This window comes from Neopelma chrysocephalum, unplaced genomic scaffold, assembly GCF_003984885.1.
Source record: "Neopelma chrysocephalum unplaced genomic scaffold, ASM398488v2 Primary Assembly neopelma1_24, whole genome shotgun sequence".
Taxonomy (NCBI): Eukaryota; Metazoa; Chordata; class Aves; order Passeriformes; family Pipridae; genus Neopelma; species Neopelma chrysocephalum.
The window spans coordinates 5,741,137-5,764,753 of NW_020897693.1; the positions used below are offsets into that span (position 1 = coordinate 5,741,137).

Genomic DNA, 23,617 nt, shown 5'->3' on the forward strand with positions numbered 1-23,617 from the left:
ACCACTTTTTGAAACATGTGTGCTAACATTTGGCCAACACCACCACAAGATCATTTTATTAACTTGTAGCTCATTTCATAGACTGCTGCTCATGTTGCTAACATATGCTATTCTACCATTTACTGCTCTATAATTAGAGAAGTCATATGAAAGAGATACACAAGGCTTAATTTTTGCATTAAATGCAATTTGTTTAGACTTGGGTAGATGAAATAAAAAAAATAAAAAATGCCAAATGATGAATTAGAAAACTACAAGGCAGTTAATTTAACTCTTAAAAGGTCACCGTAAAATTTTTTAAAAACCCAACTGCCCCTCATGACTGCATACAGTTTTGAGGTAAGAGTCAAATCCAGAACTACACTCTGTTTTGCCAGGATAAAACTTGTTTCCAGGGATAGAGGTCCCCAGGGGCAGAGCAGCTACTAGGATCCTTGCAAATGGGGGACCAAGGTGCAAGATCAGAAGCTTACAAGTAGCACAGAAGCGTGAACCTTTTGCACAGTGTAAGGTAGGGATCCCACATCACTTCTCTTTCCATGCAGCTGACAGATAAAATGCCAAGCCAACCAGCCACAAAGATGTCCTTTACTGGGAAAAGCTGATCTATGATACATCTTTTACTTGAGTAATTATCACAAAAGGACTTTAGAACTCATTAATAAGCCAGTATGTAATAATAAATAAAATATGAATCATTTGACCTTGATATTTAGCATATTTGTCTTTTCTCCACTGGATCAGCTTCAATTTACACCAAGCAAGTTATGAGCCGGACAGAAGCTGTGATAGCACAACTACAGCAGAGCCCAACAGATTTGAATCAGTGATTCAGCAGCCAGCTACAAGTTACAGGCACATAGCAGCATTTCTGTCGTCCATGTGCACACAACTGCATTGCAGAAGCAAGTTAGACACTTATTATTTTTAATACTGAGCTGCTTAAAAAACAGTAAAAATATATTCCAATGATGGCTGGGAATCAGTTCCCAACCAAAGTGGAGTTTAAGGGAAATGCATCCTTTCTACCGTAAATTAATAAACTGCAGCTATAGTTTATTAAGCCACCACAATATTTTACATTTTCTACTGCCATAATCTTGACTGGTTATAAATTACAGTACTTTTACCTATTCTTTAATCCAGAAACATCATTATTAAAATGTTTGATGGAGGCTGCAGTGCATCTATCATTACTTGTAAAAGTTAATTAGATTAGATAAAAGAAATAATTAGATTTGCATTTTTATCCTGGTTTTAAACTTCCAAAGAAGATCACAACAGTGTGCCTGTGGGCAATTAAAAACAGCATACAGCAGTGAAATATAAAGGCAAAAAAGGTCTGTTTTTCCTGGCTAATTCATGATTGAAGATACAATTACAAAATATTTTAAGGGTTTGCTGAAGCTGGGGGCTATTCCTAGACTTCTAAGCTTTGTTTATAAGTCTCTCTCTCTTTCAAGGGAGTATCTGATCTGCGTACCCTGCCAATAGAAGTATCAAATTGCTTTCAATGGCTTTATTTGGTCCTGTGCAGAGCTTGCTGGAAGGGGATCAGTTTCATGATCAATAACAAGGAAAAAAAAAAAAAGAAAAAAGAAAAAAAGGTAGGGGAGAATATTCCCTAGTGCTGGAACAGTAGCATCACCATTGCTTTTGCTTGTCAACGCTAAATAGAGTTTACAAAGAAAGACAACCTCAGAGAGCGTAACTGAACTGACAATAACTAGATTCCAGCTTGTGCATTTTCAGCAAGCTCTCTGCAAGAAGCTTTAACCTGTCTCCAAAAGGCAATAAATGAAAGGTTCAGCTCTTAAAATTGGAGGTCAGTTACATACTTAATGATGAAGCATATCTTTAAATCTATTTCTACTATTATTATCCTAGCAAAAAATTAATTAACCAGGTCAGGGAGGCTATGAAGGCTAATGTGGAATGTAATTATTCCTGATCTTTAGACATGTACTTCACATAAAGAGATAGTCCTTATTCAGCTCACCAGGTACCTCAATTGTCAGTAGTTAATCATAGATAAGAAGAGAGACTCATTGGCTCAGTCTCTTAAGTTTTACTTATGATTCAAATGATTCCTATTCAACGACAGTTTAAATAGTTGTAATTTTATGTTACTAATCTTTTGTCTGTTTACTATCACAGTAATCACGTTCACTCTACTCGACTGAAACAGAAAACGTAAGAACATTTATATGAAAGTAGAACAGCATGAATGTATAGATTAAAACTAGAAAAAATTACTATTAGGAATAATTTCTAGTGGCTGAATTAAAACAGAATACTTATGAGAACAGAGAAAACCAGTTTCACTATGCAAAGGAAATTGTACTGATTCAAACAGAAAACAAAATGCTTTGCAATGGCATTGAGCATAGTACAGAGGAATAAGGTATGGACAAAAGCAGCTTGGATTGTCTGTCAAAGTAGTACTCATCACAGGTTTTTGCAGAAAAGCTCAACCACCACTGTCCCTTTTAAAGATTTCAGCCACAATCTAGGACTTGCCCTAATGAAACCTGTCCACCAGAGGAGGGAAGCCCTCAAACTGCCATCCCTTAACTCCACACACATCCCCATTCCCAGAGGGAAATCCTGGAGCAACACATTCCAAGCAACAGTAGGATCCACCTCCCTTGCTCAGATGGGCATGGCAGGGCTCAGAAGCAGTCCCCAAGCCTCATTCTGTAAGGACTGAATTCTGATAATGAGGCACAGGGATTTCAGGCCCTCAAGAAATTTTTGGAACTATCCAAGAAATGTAAGTCTTCCCTTCTTCCAACACAGTCTTATCTTCATGATGTACCACCAAACTCCTCCTTTAACCAGGTTTTCACTTATTCCTAGAGATTATTGCTTTCATTGCACAGGCTAAGAAGTGTTCTTGAAATAGTCTTATTTTGTCCCCTCTACTTTTGGAATGCATATTTTTTATTTAAAAAAAAAAAGTTCTTTTAAAAAAGTCTTAACCTGGAGACTGATCTCTGAGCTCTCACTTGCCCCACAAGTTGCTTCTCAGCTTTAATTTGCACTGAAAGCAATGATTTCTCTGCACAGCTCTGCTCTGCGGAACGAAGAACTTAATTTGGCATACTAGATTTCCTCCCATCTCTGTGGACTCCTCTGTAGAAGAGTGTTTATGAACATTATGAACATTTGAGCTAAAAAGTAATAATACACTGCATTTATTTGAAAATTTTCATTTAAGATTCTCAAAACATTACACTTGAATTGAGGAAAAGGAAACAATTTGCAAAATTTCAGATAATCAGAGACAGGACTGAGAACAAGTCCGGATTCTCACTCCCTTTAGCCAACAGGCAAAACTGCTTTCCCCAACACATACATCCTGAAAGAAACATTAGCTTCATTTAGAAAACACGAGATGATTATGCAGAACATTTAATGACCTCTGTACTCTTAAATATCTAGGTTGTTCTCAGACACTAAGCCTAGCTAATGTCCTCTTTGCTCATAGATTGTTGACAAAGTTTTGGATGTATAACAAGTCTGGAGTAAAGTGCTCCAGTAAATGGTCTTAAAACTGAAATTTAAAAAAAAAATCCTCCACTGATTAAAAGAATTAAGGTGTTAAAATTATTAAATAAATAGATAATATACGGCACAACATAAATAATAAATACTAAATAATGAAAATTCTGAGTAAATTAAACCAGTAGTTGCCCAGGAAAATATGTGTTTTACTTAATATATATTATTTTAACTTTTACGTGTGGTTGAAAAAAATTTTCTAAGTTCCATTTAAAGTAATTTCTAATTGTTTAAATGGTTAAATGAACTGGATACACATATTCACAGAGACTATTGTTTAAGAATGAACACTGTACCTCAGAAGATGACAGTGATACACTGTGTTCTCATGATGAAAACACTGCATCAGCAATGCCCCTCTCCTGCATTCTGGAGAACACACTGTTCTTGCTTCAAGTAGCTGTGCCATGAATAGGCCCATGCCCAGATGGAACTGGCACCTGTGTTACCCATATTTTGTAATCTCTTCAAAACAGGAGTGTCAGGGAACAACACTATTGTTTTCCCAAGCACAGAAAGTACAGATAAGAACCCACATCAGTCTATGAAGGTAATCACTTTTTCTTGAAATAGGTTGCTTCAAGAGTGTCTTTAAACAATCTTTCTAAATAAAATGAAGTTACTGGGGACAGTTACAAATTCTACCAAGCCCAAAATCGAAACTAAGAATGTAAAAATATAGTATAAATTTTGTTTCCCCCTCAAGCCACAGAGTGTATGATTCACCTCATCTCTACACTAAAGGCATCGGCATGAGTATCCTTCATAGTTAATAGAGAGAAACAGCCATTTTAGGGAACAATTTATCTGGTATATTTTAAATATCTACTTTAGGATAAGACAAATTGCATCCTAAAACCTTTCACTTTGCTTCTCTTTGCTCACTATGAGCACAGTCTGGATGATTAATTGAGACAGAATCTGTACTGCAGTTACTTGTCCTTGATATGATGAATGCCACCCAGAGTCACCAGTGTGACTTCAGATTTGTTATTGAGGCTTCTTGGGAAGATGGTGGAAGGGGACCTGGGAAAATCAACATAGCACTGCTTCTCTCACCTGCCTCCTGGTGAGAGAAGTACCTCCATCCCAGCTATAGCCCTTAAGGAGCTATGTAATCTCAAACTGCGATACTCATAACCAATTCTACAGCAGCAAACCTACGTTGCAGAGGCAATTTAGCAACTAACTTCTCTCTCAAGCAGCTTCTAGTTACCAAATCTGCCACAAAACTAAGAAAGAACAAATAAACAAAGCAGAACCACCTGGCTGACTGGCAAATGGGCTATGTAAGCTGGTGTTTAGCCTAGAAGAAAATCTAAGAAACATTCTTTTAGTAATCTCCCTGTAAGACCAAAGTATGTTTGAGATGGAATCTGCCCAACGCATCTAGTGCTTCATAGTAGAGCCTACAGTGTTCCTTGGGCAATGAGATGCCCACTTCCAATCCAGCTACGCAGCTGGGAGCAGAAACAGTCCTCATTGCCTCAAATATACTGATTAGACTCATGTAACTACAAAGATCATAGACAAATAAAGAGGCCAAACTCCTGAGAAGCTATGGCATAAGAATACCTTATATTGTCAGGAAATTTGAAACAAATACAGGGAAGGATTACCAAGAAATAATTTTGCTCACACGAACAGAATAAACACTGAAACAGTTCTTCGCATGTACGTCTAGGTAAGTATAGGAAGGAAAACTTGTGGAGGCTTCAGCACTATGTAAGAGGAAAGTTGGAAGTGAATGAGAAAATGAACACATAAACTATTCTAAAATAAACTTGCAACCTATTCTAAGACCGCATTTCCCTGGAGACGGTGGAAGGGTAAAGCTACTGGAAAGTATTGACTGAACTGAAACATAAAGTACCTTTGAACTTTTTACTACAGAGCACATACTTCCCAGTAAAACATACCCACATTCTCCAAACAGAAACAAAAATTACCTGGTCATTATTCCTCTTTCTGGGTCCTAATTTTTAAAGGAATTTTAAAAATTAGAAATTTCTTATGCAAATAACTCTTCTGTTTTGTAGACTCAGCTAGGTTTCAGTCAGCTTTTATGCCAAGTAAAGATTTTTTTGACATTATTCTTTGTTTTCTGAAGCCAGACTTGCAAATAACACATAGAGGAGATGAATTTTTTCCTTTCGCAATTTTTGATGAACACCTAATAAAAACACTCAGACTTCTAATAGGCAACAACAATAAAGGTACTTTAAAATTCAATTGTGTGTCTCATATGAGGTATTAACACATTTATTTTTGCTAAATAAACTCCTTAAAAGTGTAACTGAAACTGCATTACAACATTTTCAAAAGCTTTTACAAGCATTCCTTTGGGATGAGGGAAAGAAAGATTTCAGTTTTGGCATCTAGTGACATAGCAATCAGCTAATTAAGGAAAAAAATGGATAGCCCAAGCTTATAAGAAATGATTGGCAGCACAATCATCTGTCAGACCAAACTGAAATATTTAAATCAATGAACAGGTCCATGGAAATGCTTTCCAAGTAGGAAGCCGATAAGGTAATATAGTCACATGTCAACAATGCCTCTACATCCATGTCACTACCTACCCACATATACCTGCACAAAATTAAACCAGGTTCTGAGTACAAGTGCAGATAATTAAATATCTCCAGAACACTTCCAGATCCAAGAGGGTGCAATTACTCCAAAGGTACATGGAAGACATGTACCTGTGTGTCTTTGTACATAAGCAGACTGGTCCCAAGGACTTAGTACTGTCCTAATGTCTCAATTTTGCCTTTGTAGAACAAGGAATTCCATAAACAATGGTTGAGATTCTGCTTTTGCTTCACACAATACAAGTCAAACTGATTGCAGATTTCAGAATTATGACCAGATGATGAGATTTAAAAATAGTTCATAACTTTTAGAAAAAAACTCTGCCTATTAAAGATCTTTGCACCAAAAAGATGTTTGACAATAATTTTCTAAGACACGAAGAGCTCCCATAAAGAGCATCTTTACTGAGGCTTGTTAATAAAGCATGTGGCTGCTTTATTTTAGACCCCTTCCCTCTCCATAAATGGAATTTAAGTATAATCAGAAGAGAGCAATAAAATACACTGACCTGAATTTGCTGCTGCAGTAGATTGATTTTGTGCTGCTGTTGCAGAAGTTGCTGCTGTTGTCTTGCAATCTATTAGAAATAAAATTTCCATAAAATTAAAACAGCAATATTGAAACTTCAATACTATTGAGCAAAAAAATCATATTTGTTATTCTTTATTATATTTTATTAAGCATATTAATTTTTCTTAGATGAGGGATATTTTAGAGATAAATTTAAATTCAACATAAAAATCTAGTTAGCCAGTAAGAAATATGTATTTTAAACACTGAGGCCTTAACTCTGTGCGAAGCACAGAAACATAGGTTTATTTATGTGCCTGTGAATAATTTCCTCACTATTCAACAAAGCATATAAGCCCGTGGTGATCTTTGACTATGATGCATTACTGTTAGCTACAATGGGAATGAAACACATGATTAAAATTAAGTGCTTTTCTGAATGGGGATGGGATTACGCAGGTGCTTAAGGTTAAACATACATTTTCCTGCTTTGCTGAACTGAAGCCTTAGCTAGTATTTATAAATGTTTCACTATTCAGCACAAGCTCCTAGGGTAAGCTTCTCCAACTTCATTCACTATAAGCAGCACATTACTTCACTTGTAAATCTCCAAAATCATCCTTGGAACTGCTTAGGGAAGCAGAGCCTTATTCTGTGTAAAAGCAGTACCTGGTGCTCAGTAACTCTTCCTCAACATAATCCTATGAAATATGTAGATATTCTTACCCTCATCTGGTAGATTCCCCCATTCAGGGCGGGGAACACTAAGAAACTGGTGACAGAGAATTTGCCACAGAGATCACTTCTACCTCCCTGATTCCCACAAATGATCCAGAATGATCATGCTAGAGCAGAAGGGAAATAGGATCCTGCCCTCAGATCACAGAGCTGCTCCCTGCAGTGGGTGATGTGGATGGCAGACACAGGGGAGAAGCCACAGGGAGCTGGGGGAACAACTGGAACTTCTGCATTAGAAGGGTAACTGTGCAGCAGACTGAAATGAGGACAAGATTTGTGTTTCCTGGAAATCCCAGCCTCAGCACTTCTGCTACCTTCCTTTCTTAAGTATAATTTCCCCTCCTATAAATATTTATCTAGAGCAGAGGAATCATATAAAACACCAAGAAGTTGGTGACAAAGGTCATTTGGTCACTCAAATCCACTGCTTTGGTTTTTGCAAAAAACCTCCCTATCTCCTTCTCCAATATCTTCTGAGCACACTTACTCTGTTATAAACAGAGAAAGATAAGTAAAATGTTTTTATAATAAAAAAATTACAGAAATGTAGCAAAGTTGGTTTGGAAATAAACAATCACATAGTTTTAGTGAAAACTGTTCAGATTAACTCATAAGGAATTTGCAGTCACATATTAACAGCTTGTAATTGTGCACACAGAGAGACCAAGGCTGTCATTTCCTTAATCTCTCACTCTATCACCTGGAAATAGCTGTAATTTTTTTCACTTAAATTCACTTTAGCTGTATTTTTTTTTCAGTTAAAAATCACTTCTGTATAAGAAACCAACACAAAATTCATACATATTTTAAGTCTTTCACATGACCTCAAGGAGACAAATTAAAGTCTACATGATTCTGGGGCTGGATCACTGCAAAGTGCTGCACAAAAAGTCAAGCAACTCTCAAAGGCCACTACACTGATGCTTGTAACAGGGCTTAAACTCCTTTTAGGAGCCTGGTGTTCAAATATTTCTGGATGAACCTCCCAGTCAAGCAAATAATATATGGTGAGTGATGACTGAAGGAGCGGACTCTAATGTGCAAGTGAGAAAGGTAATTCAAACAGAGCTAGCAGTCCATGGCCCCAGGTAGCCCAGGGGCAGGTCCTTAGACCTCAGGTATATGTTGTCAGTACCCTGCTCAGCAGTAGTGTCTATGCTTGGTAAAACAACTCTAATGGTAACACTGCTATATAGAATATTTAAAACATGTATGAGAGCTGGAGTTACTATTTTTAATGAGTATCACACCAATTGTGTGATTCCATCTTGGAAGTGTAGTGCTTGTAACTAAAGATAAGGTCTGTCAGGTTTATGTCCACATCTCCCCTGCTGCTAAAATCTCAGAGAAGGTAAAAGGTTATCACAATGTGCAGCTTCAGAAAAGAGTTACTTGTCATTTCACATTGAAATCAGACAGAGCATGGAGCACAGGCCATTCCCTCTCAGTGCTGTGTTGCTTTTTCACAGGTACACAGTACCCTACGTCCAGAATCGTCTGGAGCTGCTGGCGACCTGGCTGCAGCTTAACATGATAAGCTATAGCCAAGGCAAGGAGGAGATATTTGTTTACATGTGAAAAGGCACTGATCTGCTGGAGTTCTGACTGCTTGGGAACAGCTTTTTGTACCTGTACGTACAATGTAGTACCATTTGAATGGGCATTTCCTGATGAAAACAAGAAATATACCGCAAAGCATCTAATCTCAATGGTTCCTCTTAGATGGAGCAGTGCTGTGATAGAAAATGCACCCAGGACCCCGTGACGCAATTACCATAGCATCGGCTTGATGTATAGGCTTGACACAGTAAAGTAGGGTACACAAGCACCATGTGGCTCAAATTCTGAATTTTATTTGCCTATCGGTTGAGCTACATGCTCGCTTCATTGAGCATGACAACCTAGTTTTAAGTGTCATTTAATTTTCATTTTGAAATATAATTACAAAGTGTTCACTGTAAGATATCACTCGTCTGCAAATGTGTCAAGATTAATTTGTGCTAGCTTATTCACAAGTGTCAATAGTTAATTACTGTGTCATCTCTAGATGGCTAAATGACATTCTAACTTCTGATTTTTTACAGTGTTCCTTTATGTTATTTTCCATTAGGGGATGAGTCCATATTCCTACATGTGGGCAAATACCCAAGCACATAAAATACCAGACGTCACAACTCATTAAAATCAACAGAGCATATATTGCTGTATATATCCTATAAAATATATTTAACTGAAAAGATAATTCTAGTAATAATGTCAGATTCCTAAAAACCACACATTAATTTGGATCAATCTGATCTAATGCCTAGGGGACTAGTGTGTGGGATCACTGTTGTTGCACTTTTGTTCAATGAGAAAAGGACAGCTCTTTGGACAACGGCATTTTTAAAACAAACAAGCAAAAAACAATAACAAAAAGACAAAACCAAAAAACAAACCCTTCACAACCTGAACAAACAAATCAAACCTTACTTGTAGAAGATATTTGAAGGTTTGAGGATGTTTAAGGTTTTTTGTTTAATTATTGTCTTGCCAAAATGAGAAAGAGTTAAATAATGGTTACAGTCTGGCTTATTTGTAATTCTCAAAATTGCATCAGTGCAAGAAACAAGAACTATGAAATCTAACAAATAAATCTTTTTTCTAGGAAAGAAATTATTTTAATATCCCCCTCCACCCCCACTTTTTTTTTCCTCAGCATCCTATATATTTCCTCTTTCTGGAAAAAAAAAACAACATAACTTCTGAGAATATTTAAGCTCTTTTACCAAAAAAATATGAAAGGAAACACCAAGCAGAAGAGTGTTTTTGATAAGCGTTCTGCAGGAAGCATTTTCACAGGTTTCTTCCTTGGAGCCTCACCTGTTCTTGCTGTTGGCGAGCAAGGTCCATTTGCTGCCGTTGTTTTTCAATTTGTGAGGCTGCCAGCTTTTTCTGTTCATCATGGGCAGCCAGGAGCTGCTCCCGTAAGCTGATCAGCTGGGTGATCATAGTAGAGAGCTGTCGCTCTTTTTCTGCCAGGCTTTCTGGTGTACCTAAATGTGCAAGAAAGATATACTGTAAATATGACACCGACAATAGTTACAAAGCAATATTTATTAAAAAAAAATTAAAAATGGCTGATTCACCAACATTATTATTTCAAACAGCAGCTTGAATATATATTCTACTAATAAATCTCAAAAGAATCTAACACATAGCTTTGCTGTGCTCTGAGCAGGGGAGGATGCAACAGAAATTGGAGCAGAAAAGATATAGAGCATTTCCTTTTTTTCCTGACAACAGTAATTAATGATACAGTTTGTACAAATCCCTATATCTTTTCCATCTAAACCTGTCTACTGTGATAAATACATTCAGAGTTTATTAGACATAATTTTCCGTCACTTTTTTGTTGTTGTTGTTTTTACCCCAAGTATGTACAAATTGTAAAAATATAATTTAAAAGATGCTGTTTGGTGGGAGACGCAGTTTAATAGTTTATTGATCATTTCTCTAAAACACCCATATATCTGGTAGGTCATTTAGGTAAATGTAAGCCTTGGTTGTGGAACGTGTATTAAGAATGAGCTTTACTTGTCCCCAAGAGAAATGGCTAACCTGAGAAAATGGCTTAAAAATTTTCATTTAACTTTCAAAGTTTACTCTACAGAGAGCACTTAATTAATATGAAACTACGGTACATTTATTCTTTGCACTAATGATGCTTAATGGTCTGTTTATGGGTAAATTGCATGGGTCTCATAAGTAGAGAGTACAGGGTCCTTTTGCAAGTCAATCTGAAAATATCACATCTTATGTATAAACATATTATTCTGTCAGAAACAGCAATGTCAGTTCCTGTATTTGAACCATACACTGCATTTTCTTGTGTGAGCACCTGTCTTATAGACAGCTGTCTATAAGAGGTAATATAATTACAGTAAGATAGCAGTTCAGGAATATTGGAAGAGGATCTGAAAGAGTTTTACAGTTGGAAGTGGGATACATAAAAGAATTTTATGTTGTACAGGAGAACTGAGAGTTGGAGAAGAAAACCAAATCAAGAACTACTCAGGTCTGTAATCTGCCACAATTATATGAGAAGTGGCACAAAAGAGAGGATATTTGCAAAATTCCTTTCCTCAATTCACAGTGGAGGACTGTGATAAAAAAAAGTCACAGGACTTTTGAAGAGGAAGAAAATGTGTGAGGAACAAGACCTGGGAGGGAGTGGAGAAACTGTCACCAAAATTATGACTCCACCTTCTTCCCAGAAGGAAGATGGATATCTTCTAGGGAAGAGAAGAAAGAGGTTGACAGGTTTCATAAGGAGAGGGAAGACAAAACAGACTTCTACGAAGCAGGTGACAAACCCAAGATTCTCTACTACTTACACTGTGCTATGATGGGACCAGAATGATTCTTACAGAGAATTTCACTTGCAAAAGCAGCATACAAGAAAACCTCTGGCTATAATTGCTTTATGAGGAAAAAAAGAAACTGCATGGCTTAAGCATACTCACAGAAACAAAGGGTACCTGGTTTTCTGTACATTTACTAATTGCATTTAGCAACAAGAAGTCCTGAAAATATTCAATTTCTTATCCATTATTAACTATCTTAGTTTTGAGAGTTTCCAACAACCTGATGTTTCAGTACCCTCTAATGCCTAATCTTCATTCAGTATGCTTGTGACACAGGCCTCCAGAAGAGGAAAATGTGTAACTTCTGTTGTGGTAGAAATTTTAGAAAGGGTTAGTGATTTCCTTACAAGAAGTATGATGGATGCATGAAGTTGAAGCTGAAGGACACTCTACTATTCAGACAAACTCATTGCAAAACCTTAGCATGATGTGCACAATTGAAGCAATAAAAGTGTTCTGTGCAAAAAGCTCTTTCAAAAAAAAACCCAACAACAAAAGATTTTTGAAAGCAAGCTTGGGCAGGTATGTGGCCAGGAAAATGCCTGCGCTTAAGGTACTGCCTTGCCAGGATCCATTATCATGTACTGAGCTCCACGCTGCTGACATCTGTTCAATTATCTGCAACTTCAATATAAACTTACCTTAACCCTCCTAAACTGTGCTATTCAGTCTTGAAGATTTTTCACGTTGGTCCAAAGGTTATTTAGGTGGTTTTGAATGTGCTACTGTATACTGAAATTCATTTTCATGTCTAAAAAACTGTTCTGCCAAAGAAAAACTCCCTTGCTCATTGTGACTAGAAGAGATCAACCACTCCACCTATTTTAGAAAGACAATGGGAAGCAACCTGCTGCCTCAAATGATACTTATTGCCCTCCACTGCCACCTGGGAAACGACAGCTTGAGACTTCCACATCTGTCAAGCAGCTTTGGCATTGTAATGCAGGCCCCTGAGCTTGCAGTCATAAAATATTTTACACACCCAAAGCAGATATTAATCTCCCACTCCATTTCCATATTATTCTGTACAGCTTCTACTTGCTTCATAACATTAATAGAAAGCTACCACAAAGAGTGTCTGCTAAGGCACAAAATACAGTTGTTCTGTTATGATTACTTAGAACCGTTTGATATAGTTACCACAAATGTATAGGGTCGTTTATTTTTTTCTTTCTTTCTCTGATTTTTTTTTTTTTTTTTACAATAGCAGGCAGAAGTAACTGTTCTTATTCAGGAATTCATAGTAATTGTTTTTCTTTCCTTTTTCCCCTCAGAGAAACACATCTGAAATAAATGACCCCATTTAAAGTACTCTGCTCTTTAATTTGTACTGTGCTATGTAATCCAACAACAAAATAGAACTGATGACCACAAAATGTACACTGTGCTCCTGGAAAATAACGAGACCTCCATGAAACTGGAAGACACTTAACCCAGCACTGCTCAAGACAAGAACAAGCATGAGATGAGAATGTTCTTGTATGAACAGTTTGGGGGGAGGTATAATTTAATTTTAGAGTGGAAAATCCCAACCATTATTTTACAGTTTAAATACCAATAAAAACCAACTTGCTTAGAACGCAGACCAGATTGAGCTGATCTGGCTGGGCCAAGAGAGGTCATCAGTAGCTGTATGCCATCATCATCTGTTTTGCATCCACTTACTTCAGCAAGCAGTGAGATTCCTAAACTCATTACCAGTAAATAAACTTCTGCTGTTGACTAAAAAATCTATAAATAAAATAAAAATATAGGCATCTGTAAAATGTATTTGCCATAAAAACAGATAAAACAAAAAGCTTAGTAAAACATAAACAGTAAATATGCCAGTTTCCATAAAATATTATATACCACAGCTCTCTCTCTGTTCTAATCCTATTCTCTTACTCCAAAGACAGCAGTGCATTTTTTTCCATGGGGTCTTCCTTATCCCCAAAACACATCTGTCTTGAGTTTCTCTCAGATTTGTCAGGTGGATCAGTGCTCCCCAGGGCCTGCTCCATCTGAAGTATTTTAATTTGACTAAACACCTGATTTATTTTATCTCTCCGATGAGAAAGGCAGTTTGTCTTAATAGAGCCTGTCAGCCTACAGTCCCATTCACAGCAATTTACAGGCAGCCAGGGATGCTGGAAAAGAAGAGTGCTGTGATTCTGTATTTTATCCTCCTCCAGAAAGCACCTAAAAGCAGCTATTCACTGCTACTGCATGTGGCATTTTAGAACTGAATTAGCTTTTTATTCAAGTAACTACACTTGTTGTGAATAGCTTATCTGTAAAATTGCTACATTCACTACTGATTTTATTAACCTTTGGCTCTATCACAAAATGGTCTTCAGTTAGGAAAGACCTTTAAAATTGACACATTTTTCTTAGGGGCCTTTATTTCAGTGACTTCAGATCTACTGAATTTGATCCATTGACTCCCTTTACCAGCAGTATTTAAAAATTTGAGTGTTGGTGTGAAGCTGATAGTGTTTAAGGGCTTCATTTTAAAATGAAAATGTGACAGTCTCATCAAAAGTTCAGAAAAAAATTGCTATCATTTTTGATAGTTTTTCGTGATAATAATCATTAGCTGAAAAATAACTTGGTAGTAGTAATATTTTTTTTCCTTGTGTGCCTATTGTTTTACCCTTTATTTTGGATTTCAGCACAAATTGAGATAAAATGGTCAGATTGAAGAGAACTATGGCATCAAAGAGAACTTTTGAGAAATTCTGGTCATAGGTCAATCTAACCAGGAGTGAGAAAATAAAAAGTAGCTATAAATCTGCTGAAAAAGAGAGAAGAGTTCAACTTGTGGTCTAAAATTACATTTAGAAAGAATTCTGCTTCTGGCAAAACCCTACCTTTTAAAACTAATTAGAATACTACATGATTTCTGGTACATAAAGTAATAAAAAGAGCATCATATATCTTAAAATGCAGGATGAAGTTAATGATTTTTATTAAATGCATTGTATCTACCTAGGTTTCTTTAAGCATTATAAGAAAAAAAAAAGTTAAAAATCTAGTAATCTCTAGATATAGATATATAACTATAGTTTCTCTATCAGTCACTGGTTTACCACCTCACAACACTCCTATTACCTCTTACTACATATTCAGTCTATATACAAATGTAGCTGCCTCTCAACAAACGCTGGAGGCTTTTCAATGTTAAATTTGGTACTGTCCTTGTGGCAAGCTGTCATGAGAGAGAGGCAGAGTAACAGAGTAATAACTGATGGTAAGAGAAAAAAGAAGCAGAAATAACAAAAAATAGACTTCTAGGTTTACATAGTATAATTTAGACTGATCTCTTCGACACTCAGGAAAAGAAAACTAGATAAAACCATATATTCTATCGAATGAATAAAGGACAAAATACTGTAGTCACAAATAAGCCAAAAATGTTATAAGCATGAACCATAGTTTGCCGAAGTAGGATTCTTAGCTGTGACACGAAATTACTGTGGGTTCTTGAATCTGCTTGCCTTAGTTTCCCAACATGTACACAATGTAAAACACTACCAATCAGAGGTTTTTATGCCTGGTTAGTTAATGTTTCTGAAGTGCTTTGCGATCCTTGCATGGAATCTCTACACAGCTGCAAAGTATTATTGGTTCTCTTGAATTCTGTGATTAGTGTAAAGCATGACAAATATCATCCTTGTTTATGCACTGCATCTAAACTAACTTTTGCTCCATACACTTACAGGAAATACAAATTAATAAATCACAAATGATTACTCCTGTTATGTTTCTAGAACAAACACATAGTGTTACTTTTATGAAATCAGGAGACAGTAATGCAAGAAAGAAGCATGGACTTTGCCAGAAACTAAGCAGGCCTTTAAATCACATAACTGCAGTTCCAAAGAATCATCATCCAAAGCAATTCAACCAACAATCAAAAATGATTTTGAAACAAGTTAAGCAATTTCAGCTTTTTTTTTTTAACAAAAAGCCTTTATGACTCAATTTCTCCGTTAGGTTGAAGGCAGTTTTTATTATTTTATGGACATTGTTTGAAAAGAAAGCAAAAACACAATGCTGGACATAAAAGAAAGTGTATTTGATCTTAGCTGCCCAGAGATAACCTGGTTAAACCATTCTGTCTAACACGGCAGTCTGCAGCACACATCAGATGGGCTGTGATGTCTCTACTTCACAGGCTCTGTCCAGCATTTAGCATTTACCCTTTTTTGATTGGGTCACCTTTTAAATGCCACAAAATAGGGCAGCAAAAGTCAACAAAAATAAACAGGGAAAACAGAAGAAAGTAACAATCTAATGGAAGGGCTTCGGAGATAAAAGTCACTTTGTGAGGGCTGCCTGACTAAGGAGCCCCCTTGCCATTGCAACAGCATCTAATTTGAGTTCTAACTCCAGCAGCAGTTTAAAAAGCTTCCACTCTAAAGGGCCCCAAGTGTATCATAAAGATAAAGCATTTCAGTAGAAAACAGCCACAAAGACCTCTATTATCTTATCAGTCTTTGGTTACAACAGCTGAACCAATATGACTAAGTTCTGAATGACTTTTTTTTCCCCCTTCTTTTTATAACACTAGAATACTGGAATTTCTTTATTTCATGATCAGTTAGCAATTGTTGATGTTCCCATATGCTACTGTCCCGTTCTTAGTCAATAAAAAGTTTTATAAATGCTTCCATTGTGCTTTGTAGCATCCCAGTGCAGAAGGCAGAACAGCAAACATGTCCAGCATGCAAACCACACCACATAGCTTCTCTTGGGAAGGTGTGAGATCCCTCCCCTCCCTTATGTCTCAAAATGATTCTACATTTTAAGCTTTGAGCACAGAGATTTTATTATCACACATCCATGAACAGTAATGGGAATTAAGATTAAGAACTACTAAAAATGTTCTGGGGAGAAAAATCCGTTTGTCAGATTTTGAAAAACAAAAAACAGGTTAAAGTAGCTATGTTTATAAGAAGGATGAAAATGTTTTACTGATAATCCACAGTTTTTATCGTAGTTTCACATGTACTAAACCTGAGATGTTGAAACAGCTTCTTAGGTGGGAGCAATTTGAAACTCATATGAATTACAAAACAGCAGATTTTAATACAATCCTATACTTATCATAGTCCAGACTGTCCTTCTTAGATTGGCCATAAAATTGCAGGTAGCTGAGTGAATAAGAAATTAACTCAGTGAGGCCATGCTAACCCTTCATTTTTCCATGTCACTATGCCCACAGACAAGTGAAGGAGAGGGCAGGGACCCACAGCAGCAGGGCTTGCTGTCCTCCATCCCCACAGCCACCTCCCTGGCCCTGTGCAAGCTGAGCTGCTGGCAGGTTTCACAGCAAATATAAGGATCCTGCAACCATCACCCTTTAGTTTGGATCATACCATGTCTTTCATCCAGTCCACACACACTTCTTGCCTAACCAGGGGAGGCCCTACACATTCAGAAGAGCAATGCACATCCAGATCTCTTCCTGACATTGAGCTGGAACAGAGTCAGGAGTCCCTGGGCATAATTGCCTTCACAGGTACCTCTGAATGTTCATGTTCAATTGAACCCTATTCAACCACTTAAAAGTGTCATGCTCTGTTGTTTCTTCCCCTTCTCAAAAGAATTTGAAGGATTTACCCTTTCTTCAAACTTCACAAATCACAGAACTGTTTACTCTGCATTAAGAAGAAGTAAGTCACAAGAATGTCTATAGTAATCAAAGTAAGACAATACACTCCAAAGAAAAATACTGAAGTGACTGGATCAACAGAAACTGTTCAGAAGTTACTCCCAAGCAGCTCCACAACTGTCAAAGCAACCTGCTAGGCAAAGGTTTGGATTGAGAAGTGCCTGGTCAGCTCATGGAGCAGCACAGTGAAACTTTGCACCATTTTTAGCGATGTGGTGAATCTACAGTTGAGTTCTAAAATGTAATCCACGCCAGGAATGTAGGAAAGAATGTGATGTTAGCCAGAGCTTCACCCTCCCCCTCCTCCAAATCAGTGCCCAGCAAAAAGTAGAATTCCAACAAATCTCTTGGACTCCTTACTTTCTTTCACACACATGAAAATAAGAACGCTATCTGACATAAGCCTTGGAGGACTTTAATTATACTTAGAGATTTAGTTGCTATCTCATATATACAATTCTATTTTATTATTGTATTCTATTTTTAAAAAATTAATTAAAAAATGGATAAAAAACCACTTCAGATAGTTTCTTAGAATTACTCTCGAATCCAGAAGAACTTCTAACTATACATTCTAGATAATACTAGAAGTACATATTAAGTGTTAATTCATACACGTGCACATGGAAGAAAGATGACGATTTTTTGAATAAATTATTTGTATGGTTTTTCAGCAGCAAGTAGAGTGAGAATGCTTTAGTTCTTTCAGTGGGTTTTGAAATTTGTCATATATACTCAATATAAGCTGTTTAGACTATGTAGGAAAAATGTGATGTTGCTGGATATAAACAGAGAAAGACATATTATACATTTCAACTAAAATCGCACAGTCAAAATATTCTTGCTGCATTAGAATATAATCATATAGCAGAGACCACAGGCTGAGAGTTATCTGTACAGTGTTACAAACACTAAAATACGAGGTAAAGAGAAAAACAAGTAGTTTTGTTTTGTTGACTGAGAATACTGTTCCCAGGGCATAGCACATCAAAATAAAATTAACACGGTAGTGCTATATGGAGAGCAAAATTCATATTATTAATATTGACTCTAATGCTCAATTCCCATGCTTTAAAGTAAAAAAAATTTACAAGTGAGAGAAAAGGTGGTCCATGTATTTAAGGTTCTCATTTAGGACTTGAGAGCTGACAGAATATCCTGACCTTCAGTTACAGTTTTTCCCATTTAAATACAGATGACAATACTTCCCTAGGTCATTGAGCGGGATGGAGAGGAGGATCTTATGCTAAGGACAGCAGCAGTAAAGATTCCAAAATGTGTTTGTGGGTCATACAACAGACAGAAATAGTATATTAAAAAAAAAATCAAAAGGATAGAAAATGTATTGAAAATAAAAAGAAATTATAAAAAAAAATCCCGAACAAACAAGAAAACAAACAAATGAACAAACAAACAAACAAAAAAAAAGGGCAAACAAAAGATCTAACCATCACATAATTATACAGCAGTTCCTCTGCTGTAAAAAAAACCACACTGAGATGCCAGGAACTGTGCTAATAAGGATAGCAGAAATACTTAAATGTCACAGTAGGAATAAAGTTTCAGGATCAGAACCTTCTCTCTGCAAACATCCCTGCATAGATGATGTTTATCAGCTTTTTTTGTGGACATTAATATTGTGAATTAAAAAAGCACAAGATTGGTTTCATTTCCCCTATCAGAGAACGCACATTAAACACAAACAACAATAGCAAGCCGATATTATGTCTTCCTCAAGGAGATGAGGAAGGGTTTGAAAGTTAAATCCTTAAAGTTTTCTCATTTGCAAGGGCTGTAAAACTAAATTCAGTCCTATAGTCCTACAATGATTTAAGTTGTCTTGTAGTAAAACAGGAGGTCTCATAACAAAATGGAGATATCCAAAGTTTCTCCTTCTGATAATGGAACAAAAATATTAATATCAGAAAAATCAAGTCCCTCAGCAATGATGAGCTTCACTGTTTATTGCTTCTTTATTACACTGGAATTAACAACTCAGCAAGTCTAATTCTCTCTTCACATTATTTACACATACATGTAGATCCAAGACTTCTATTGAAATACCCTGTATTTACAATGGCATGAGAACTGATCCCCATGTTCCTGTGAATAGTAAGTGAAACCAGTTTTTCACCTTCCCTATTATTTTATCTCTGAACCTGATCCAAAACACATGAATTCTCTCATCATCTTTGGCTGAATTTCGTAGTTGTCAGAGGACCAATAGCAGACACGTTGAATAGAAGTCCAAAAAACCTCATCTCAGTTTCTAGAAAACTACCATGTTAGGTAGGTAGAAATGTTAGTAAAGAAGTCTATATATATGCATATTCTGTAGCATCATCCCAGTTTTAGATCTGAAACTGCTTTGTCCTGACAGCATCATTTACATAAAAAACCTGGGTACTCAGTATTAAGACCTTTTAAATGCATTTTCTTAATAAACTCTTTCCACGAGCTGTTTATAGCTTAATGTGAATCTATAGATGTAAAACTGAAGTGCTTACACAGAGAAATACTGCCCACCCTTTCACACCAGCTTCAGAGGAATCCTACACAATGACATTTTGTCCTACACATTATTTTGTTTTCTGGATAATTCTTTCAAATTTTATTTTTTGCTTCTGATTCCTAAAATTTGCTGAATTAAGTTCTTCTTCATTAGTAGTCTCACTATATCTTAATTAAATTAAACAATGCTTTAGATATTTGAATTGAATAAAAAATCCCTAACTTTCATTTCCGGAAAAGAAGAAAAGATATTTTAGTTCTAAGTGAATTTTTGCACCTCTGCCTTGATGTGGAGCAATGGATGGTCTGATATATGAATGCTAACCCATCTCTAATATTCGTATAAAACATTGTAGTAAAAGGTATAAGTAAGATACTCTTTGTAACATCCTCTTTAAGCCATGAAATGAGATTTTCTTTTGCTTATATACAATCATAGGTAGTGTCTTCTTTGGAATTACAATGTTGAGAATCACAATTGATAACAGTCTGGAATAAGTGGGATCTTATTAACCAGCACAAAAAGATTGGGAGTCTGCTGAAGAAAAAAATGTAATTGGAGATTTTGATTTTGATTTTGAAATTGCTCCATTTCATTGATTGTTCTTTCCTAACAGCACACAGCTGAATAAAAGTAATTTTGTTTCCATATTCAATTTTAACTTAACAAGTGATTTCTGGGTGCCATTAATCTTATTTTTTCATTTTGTAAACATGATAGAATTCCAAGTGATCTACACAATTTTTCATTCTTTTAAAACTAGTATTTCTTCCCGTGCAAGTGCAAAAAAGCACTTGTTTGGAAGGAAGAGCTCTCCAATTAAAACTTGTATCTTCAATCACAGGGATGAAGTGAAAGTCTGTTCTATCTAATCTTATTCTGGAAAGAGAATTGTATATGTAAGTGTATAAAAGTGACTTGAAGGAAGCTAAGTTTAGAGGAAGTTAGTTTTGTATCTCATTTGATTAGTATAGTTCATATGAAGCAGATGACATAAATTCCCCTTCCTAACAGGAGTCATAGTTACTTGTGATTTCTTTAGCTGATTGTCTTTCATTAAAAAGTTCATCATGTCAAAGAAGTTTTTGTTTGGTTTTTTTTCAGTCTACTCCATTTCCTAAAATATGGATTAATAATGAAAGGAGAATAAGAATTATACATTTTAATTAAGTTTTACATTTTAAACAGCAAGCTACAGAAAAGGAGGGTTTAAAACTCTTTTTCTGCTTTTTGTCAAAGTATTAGCAGAAATAATGTTATTCTTCTCTTTCAATAGTGAGGAATACTTTACACTGTAAAGTCTACAAATACATACACAGGGTGATAGTAAGAAGAGGTGAAGTTCATGCAGCTTTTATGTGTCCTCCTGCAGTAGGACATGTGCAAATCAGGTGAAAAAAACCATCTCATCACTGTATCTTCCTCTGGGGCTAATCTAGTTCTAAGGAAGACACTGCAGTGTCTTATATTGAGCTGACAACCTGTGTGCCAGGAAGGTCTGCACTAACAAGGATAGGAATGAATACTTTTCTCTGTGTGCAAGAAGGGGAAAGATCCTTTCCATAGGTGCCACTGCAGCTTTCTTATTAAAAGGCTAATCGATTTACGTATTAGGATTCAATCATTTGAGTTCATCTGCCTTAAAGCCAACATTGAGGATCCCAAACAAAAACACTCCAGGAATCTTGCCTCTTTTCCTCTCCTGAAAATTGTAACCCAAATGCATTACTTCAACTGCATCCAGAATGCACAATATACACAGGAGAGGAGATGTGCCCCTGTGAAATGTACTCTGACTTCTGATGTCTTGCTGTTACTTTTTATATCTTGTTAAATAAGTTACTTCCATGAGTTTTAGTTAGTAATTATTAGCTACACCACTCAGAAATGTCTAAATATAAATATGAGGAGTATTAGTACTGCAAGATTTATATACTTTAAATATAAATTTTAATTTTGATCTTAATTACATGTTCATCTTTCATGTCTTACAAATACAAACAAGTATATCAATGAAAAACTTATATTTGCCTCTGAAGATTTTTATTGCCTCTGGTGATAAGTAATGAAGAAGCAAAGTTTATTGCAAAACAAGGACATTAGCATAGCCTGTCTATCATAGAAGCTGTAAAGAAGAAACTTCCTACCTCATCTGAGAAGAGACAATTTAGTCAAAAGCCTTTGATATGTATGGAAAAGCAACAACATTTTATACATTTAGAATGTGCCCACAGAAGTCAGTTGAAGGATTTACACTTATTTCAGAGGGCTTTGAAACAGGTCCATTGATATGTTCATTAATAATGGCATTAGGTGGTCAAAATTGGCAGCTTCAGGCTTGTAAATTTGAATATTATTTTAAATTTAGTTCCTAATCAAAGCGTTATAAATTGAAAGTGCTACTTATCTGCTGCCCACAACCTACCCATCTGTAACACCAATTCAGCAGAGCGTATTAATGCTACAAATACTAATTATCTTATGCCTTCTGAAATAACCACCACCTCACTGTATGGGTATGAGAAACAAAAAACAAACAAGTAAACTATGCTGGTTTTCCCTCAAGGTTTGTTTTATAAATAAATAATTAATTGGGAAAAAATGCATTCCAGAACAAATTGGAATTCTATGACCAGCTTGCTGTGCTCCCTTAAATATGCTACAAAATTATCAGACAAGTTTTCTAACTGCAGAAAAACCTCCTAAATCACATTAACCAGAGCACAAAGGGGGTGGCCTACATTTGCAGACTGAAGTTCCACACATATTCTAAGATTGTTCTGGTACAATTATGCTCTAACCACAAGCATGAGTGTGATTAGCCAGATGGTTCTCAGAAGCAACCAAAAGTACAGTTAGAAATTTTCTTAATTCAATTTATTTGTATACCTAGTTGATCACAAACCAAAACATTTAACACAGTCCTTCACTACAGAGTCTTTGGTAATTAAGTTCTTCACAGTCCTAAACCAGAGTGGTATCATGTTATTTTGTTGTGCTTTCATAGGTATTCTACTACTCAAACAGGATCATTCAGAAAGAAAACATAAACACTGTCTGTTCAGAAGACTTAATATAATCCAATATTCAAAGGCCTGAATTTAGCAAACTTTAAGCACAGTGTTACGGTGGTTCACAATAAACCTTGAAGCACTGGGAGTGTGTAGGAAACACCAAGAGGTTTTGAATTCTGCTATAACAGCATTCTAATTCAATATATTATAAATAGACCGGGGATATATTTAAGAAATCACTATCCTTTAAATGTTTCTCTTTCCTTAAGACAATAGAACACTGTCCAGGTTGCATTTTCATTACTTTATTTCTACAGCAACCAACCACAATTTTGGCATTATTTTTCTTTCATAACAAGACATTAGAACTAAAAACATAAAGGAAGAAAAAGCAGGAGCAGGGAAAACATATTTCTATGGAGACAATTCTCAACTGTTGTTAAAAGTTAATCATCTTCCTTTTAGGTGTCCCATTAAAAAAATAAAAGAGTTATATCTGGAAGAACATACCTATTGCAACTCAATGCAACATTTCTGATGTGTTTCTCAGAAGCCTCTCCAGTGTAACTGTGATGCTCAGATAATATTAACTTAGATGAAGGCTAATTGTGACTGCAAA

At 36.0% G+C, this 23,617-nt stretch overlaps 1 protein-coding gene across 15 annotated transcripts in view; it reads right to left on the reverse strand.

Moving 5' to 3' along the window:
• SOX6 (SRY-box 6) overlaps positions 1-23,617 on the reverse strand; it is a 376,930-nt gene that overhangs the window by 137,004 nt on the left and 216,309 nt on the right. For all 15 annotated transcript variants that reach the window (XM_027700993.1, XM_027700982.1, XM_027701004.1 and 12 more), the window contains 2 exons: positions 10,270-10,442; positions 6,668-6,736 (listed from right to left, as the gene is read on the reverse strand). In XM_027700993.1, the coding sequence (XP_027556794.1) occupies positions 6,668-6,736; positions 10,270-10,442 (242 nt within the window). The remainder of the gene's footprint in view (positions 1-6,667; positions 6,737-10,269; positions 10,443-23,617) is intronic.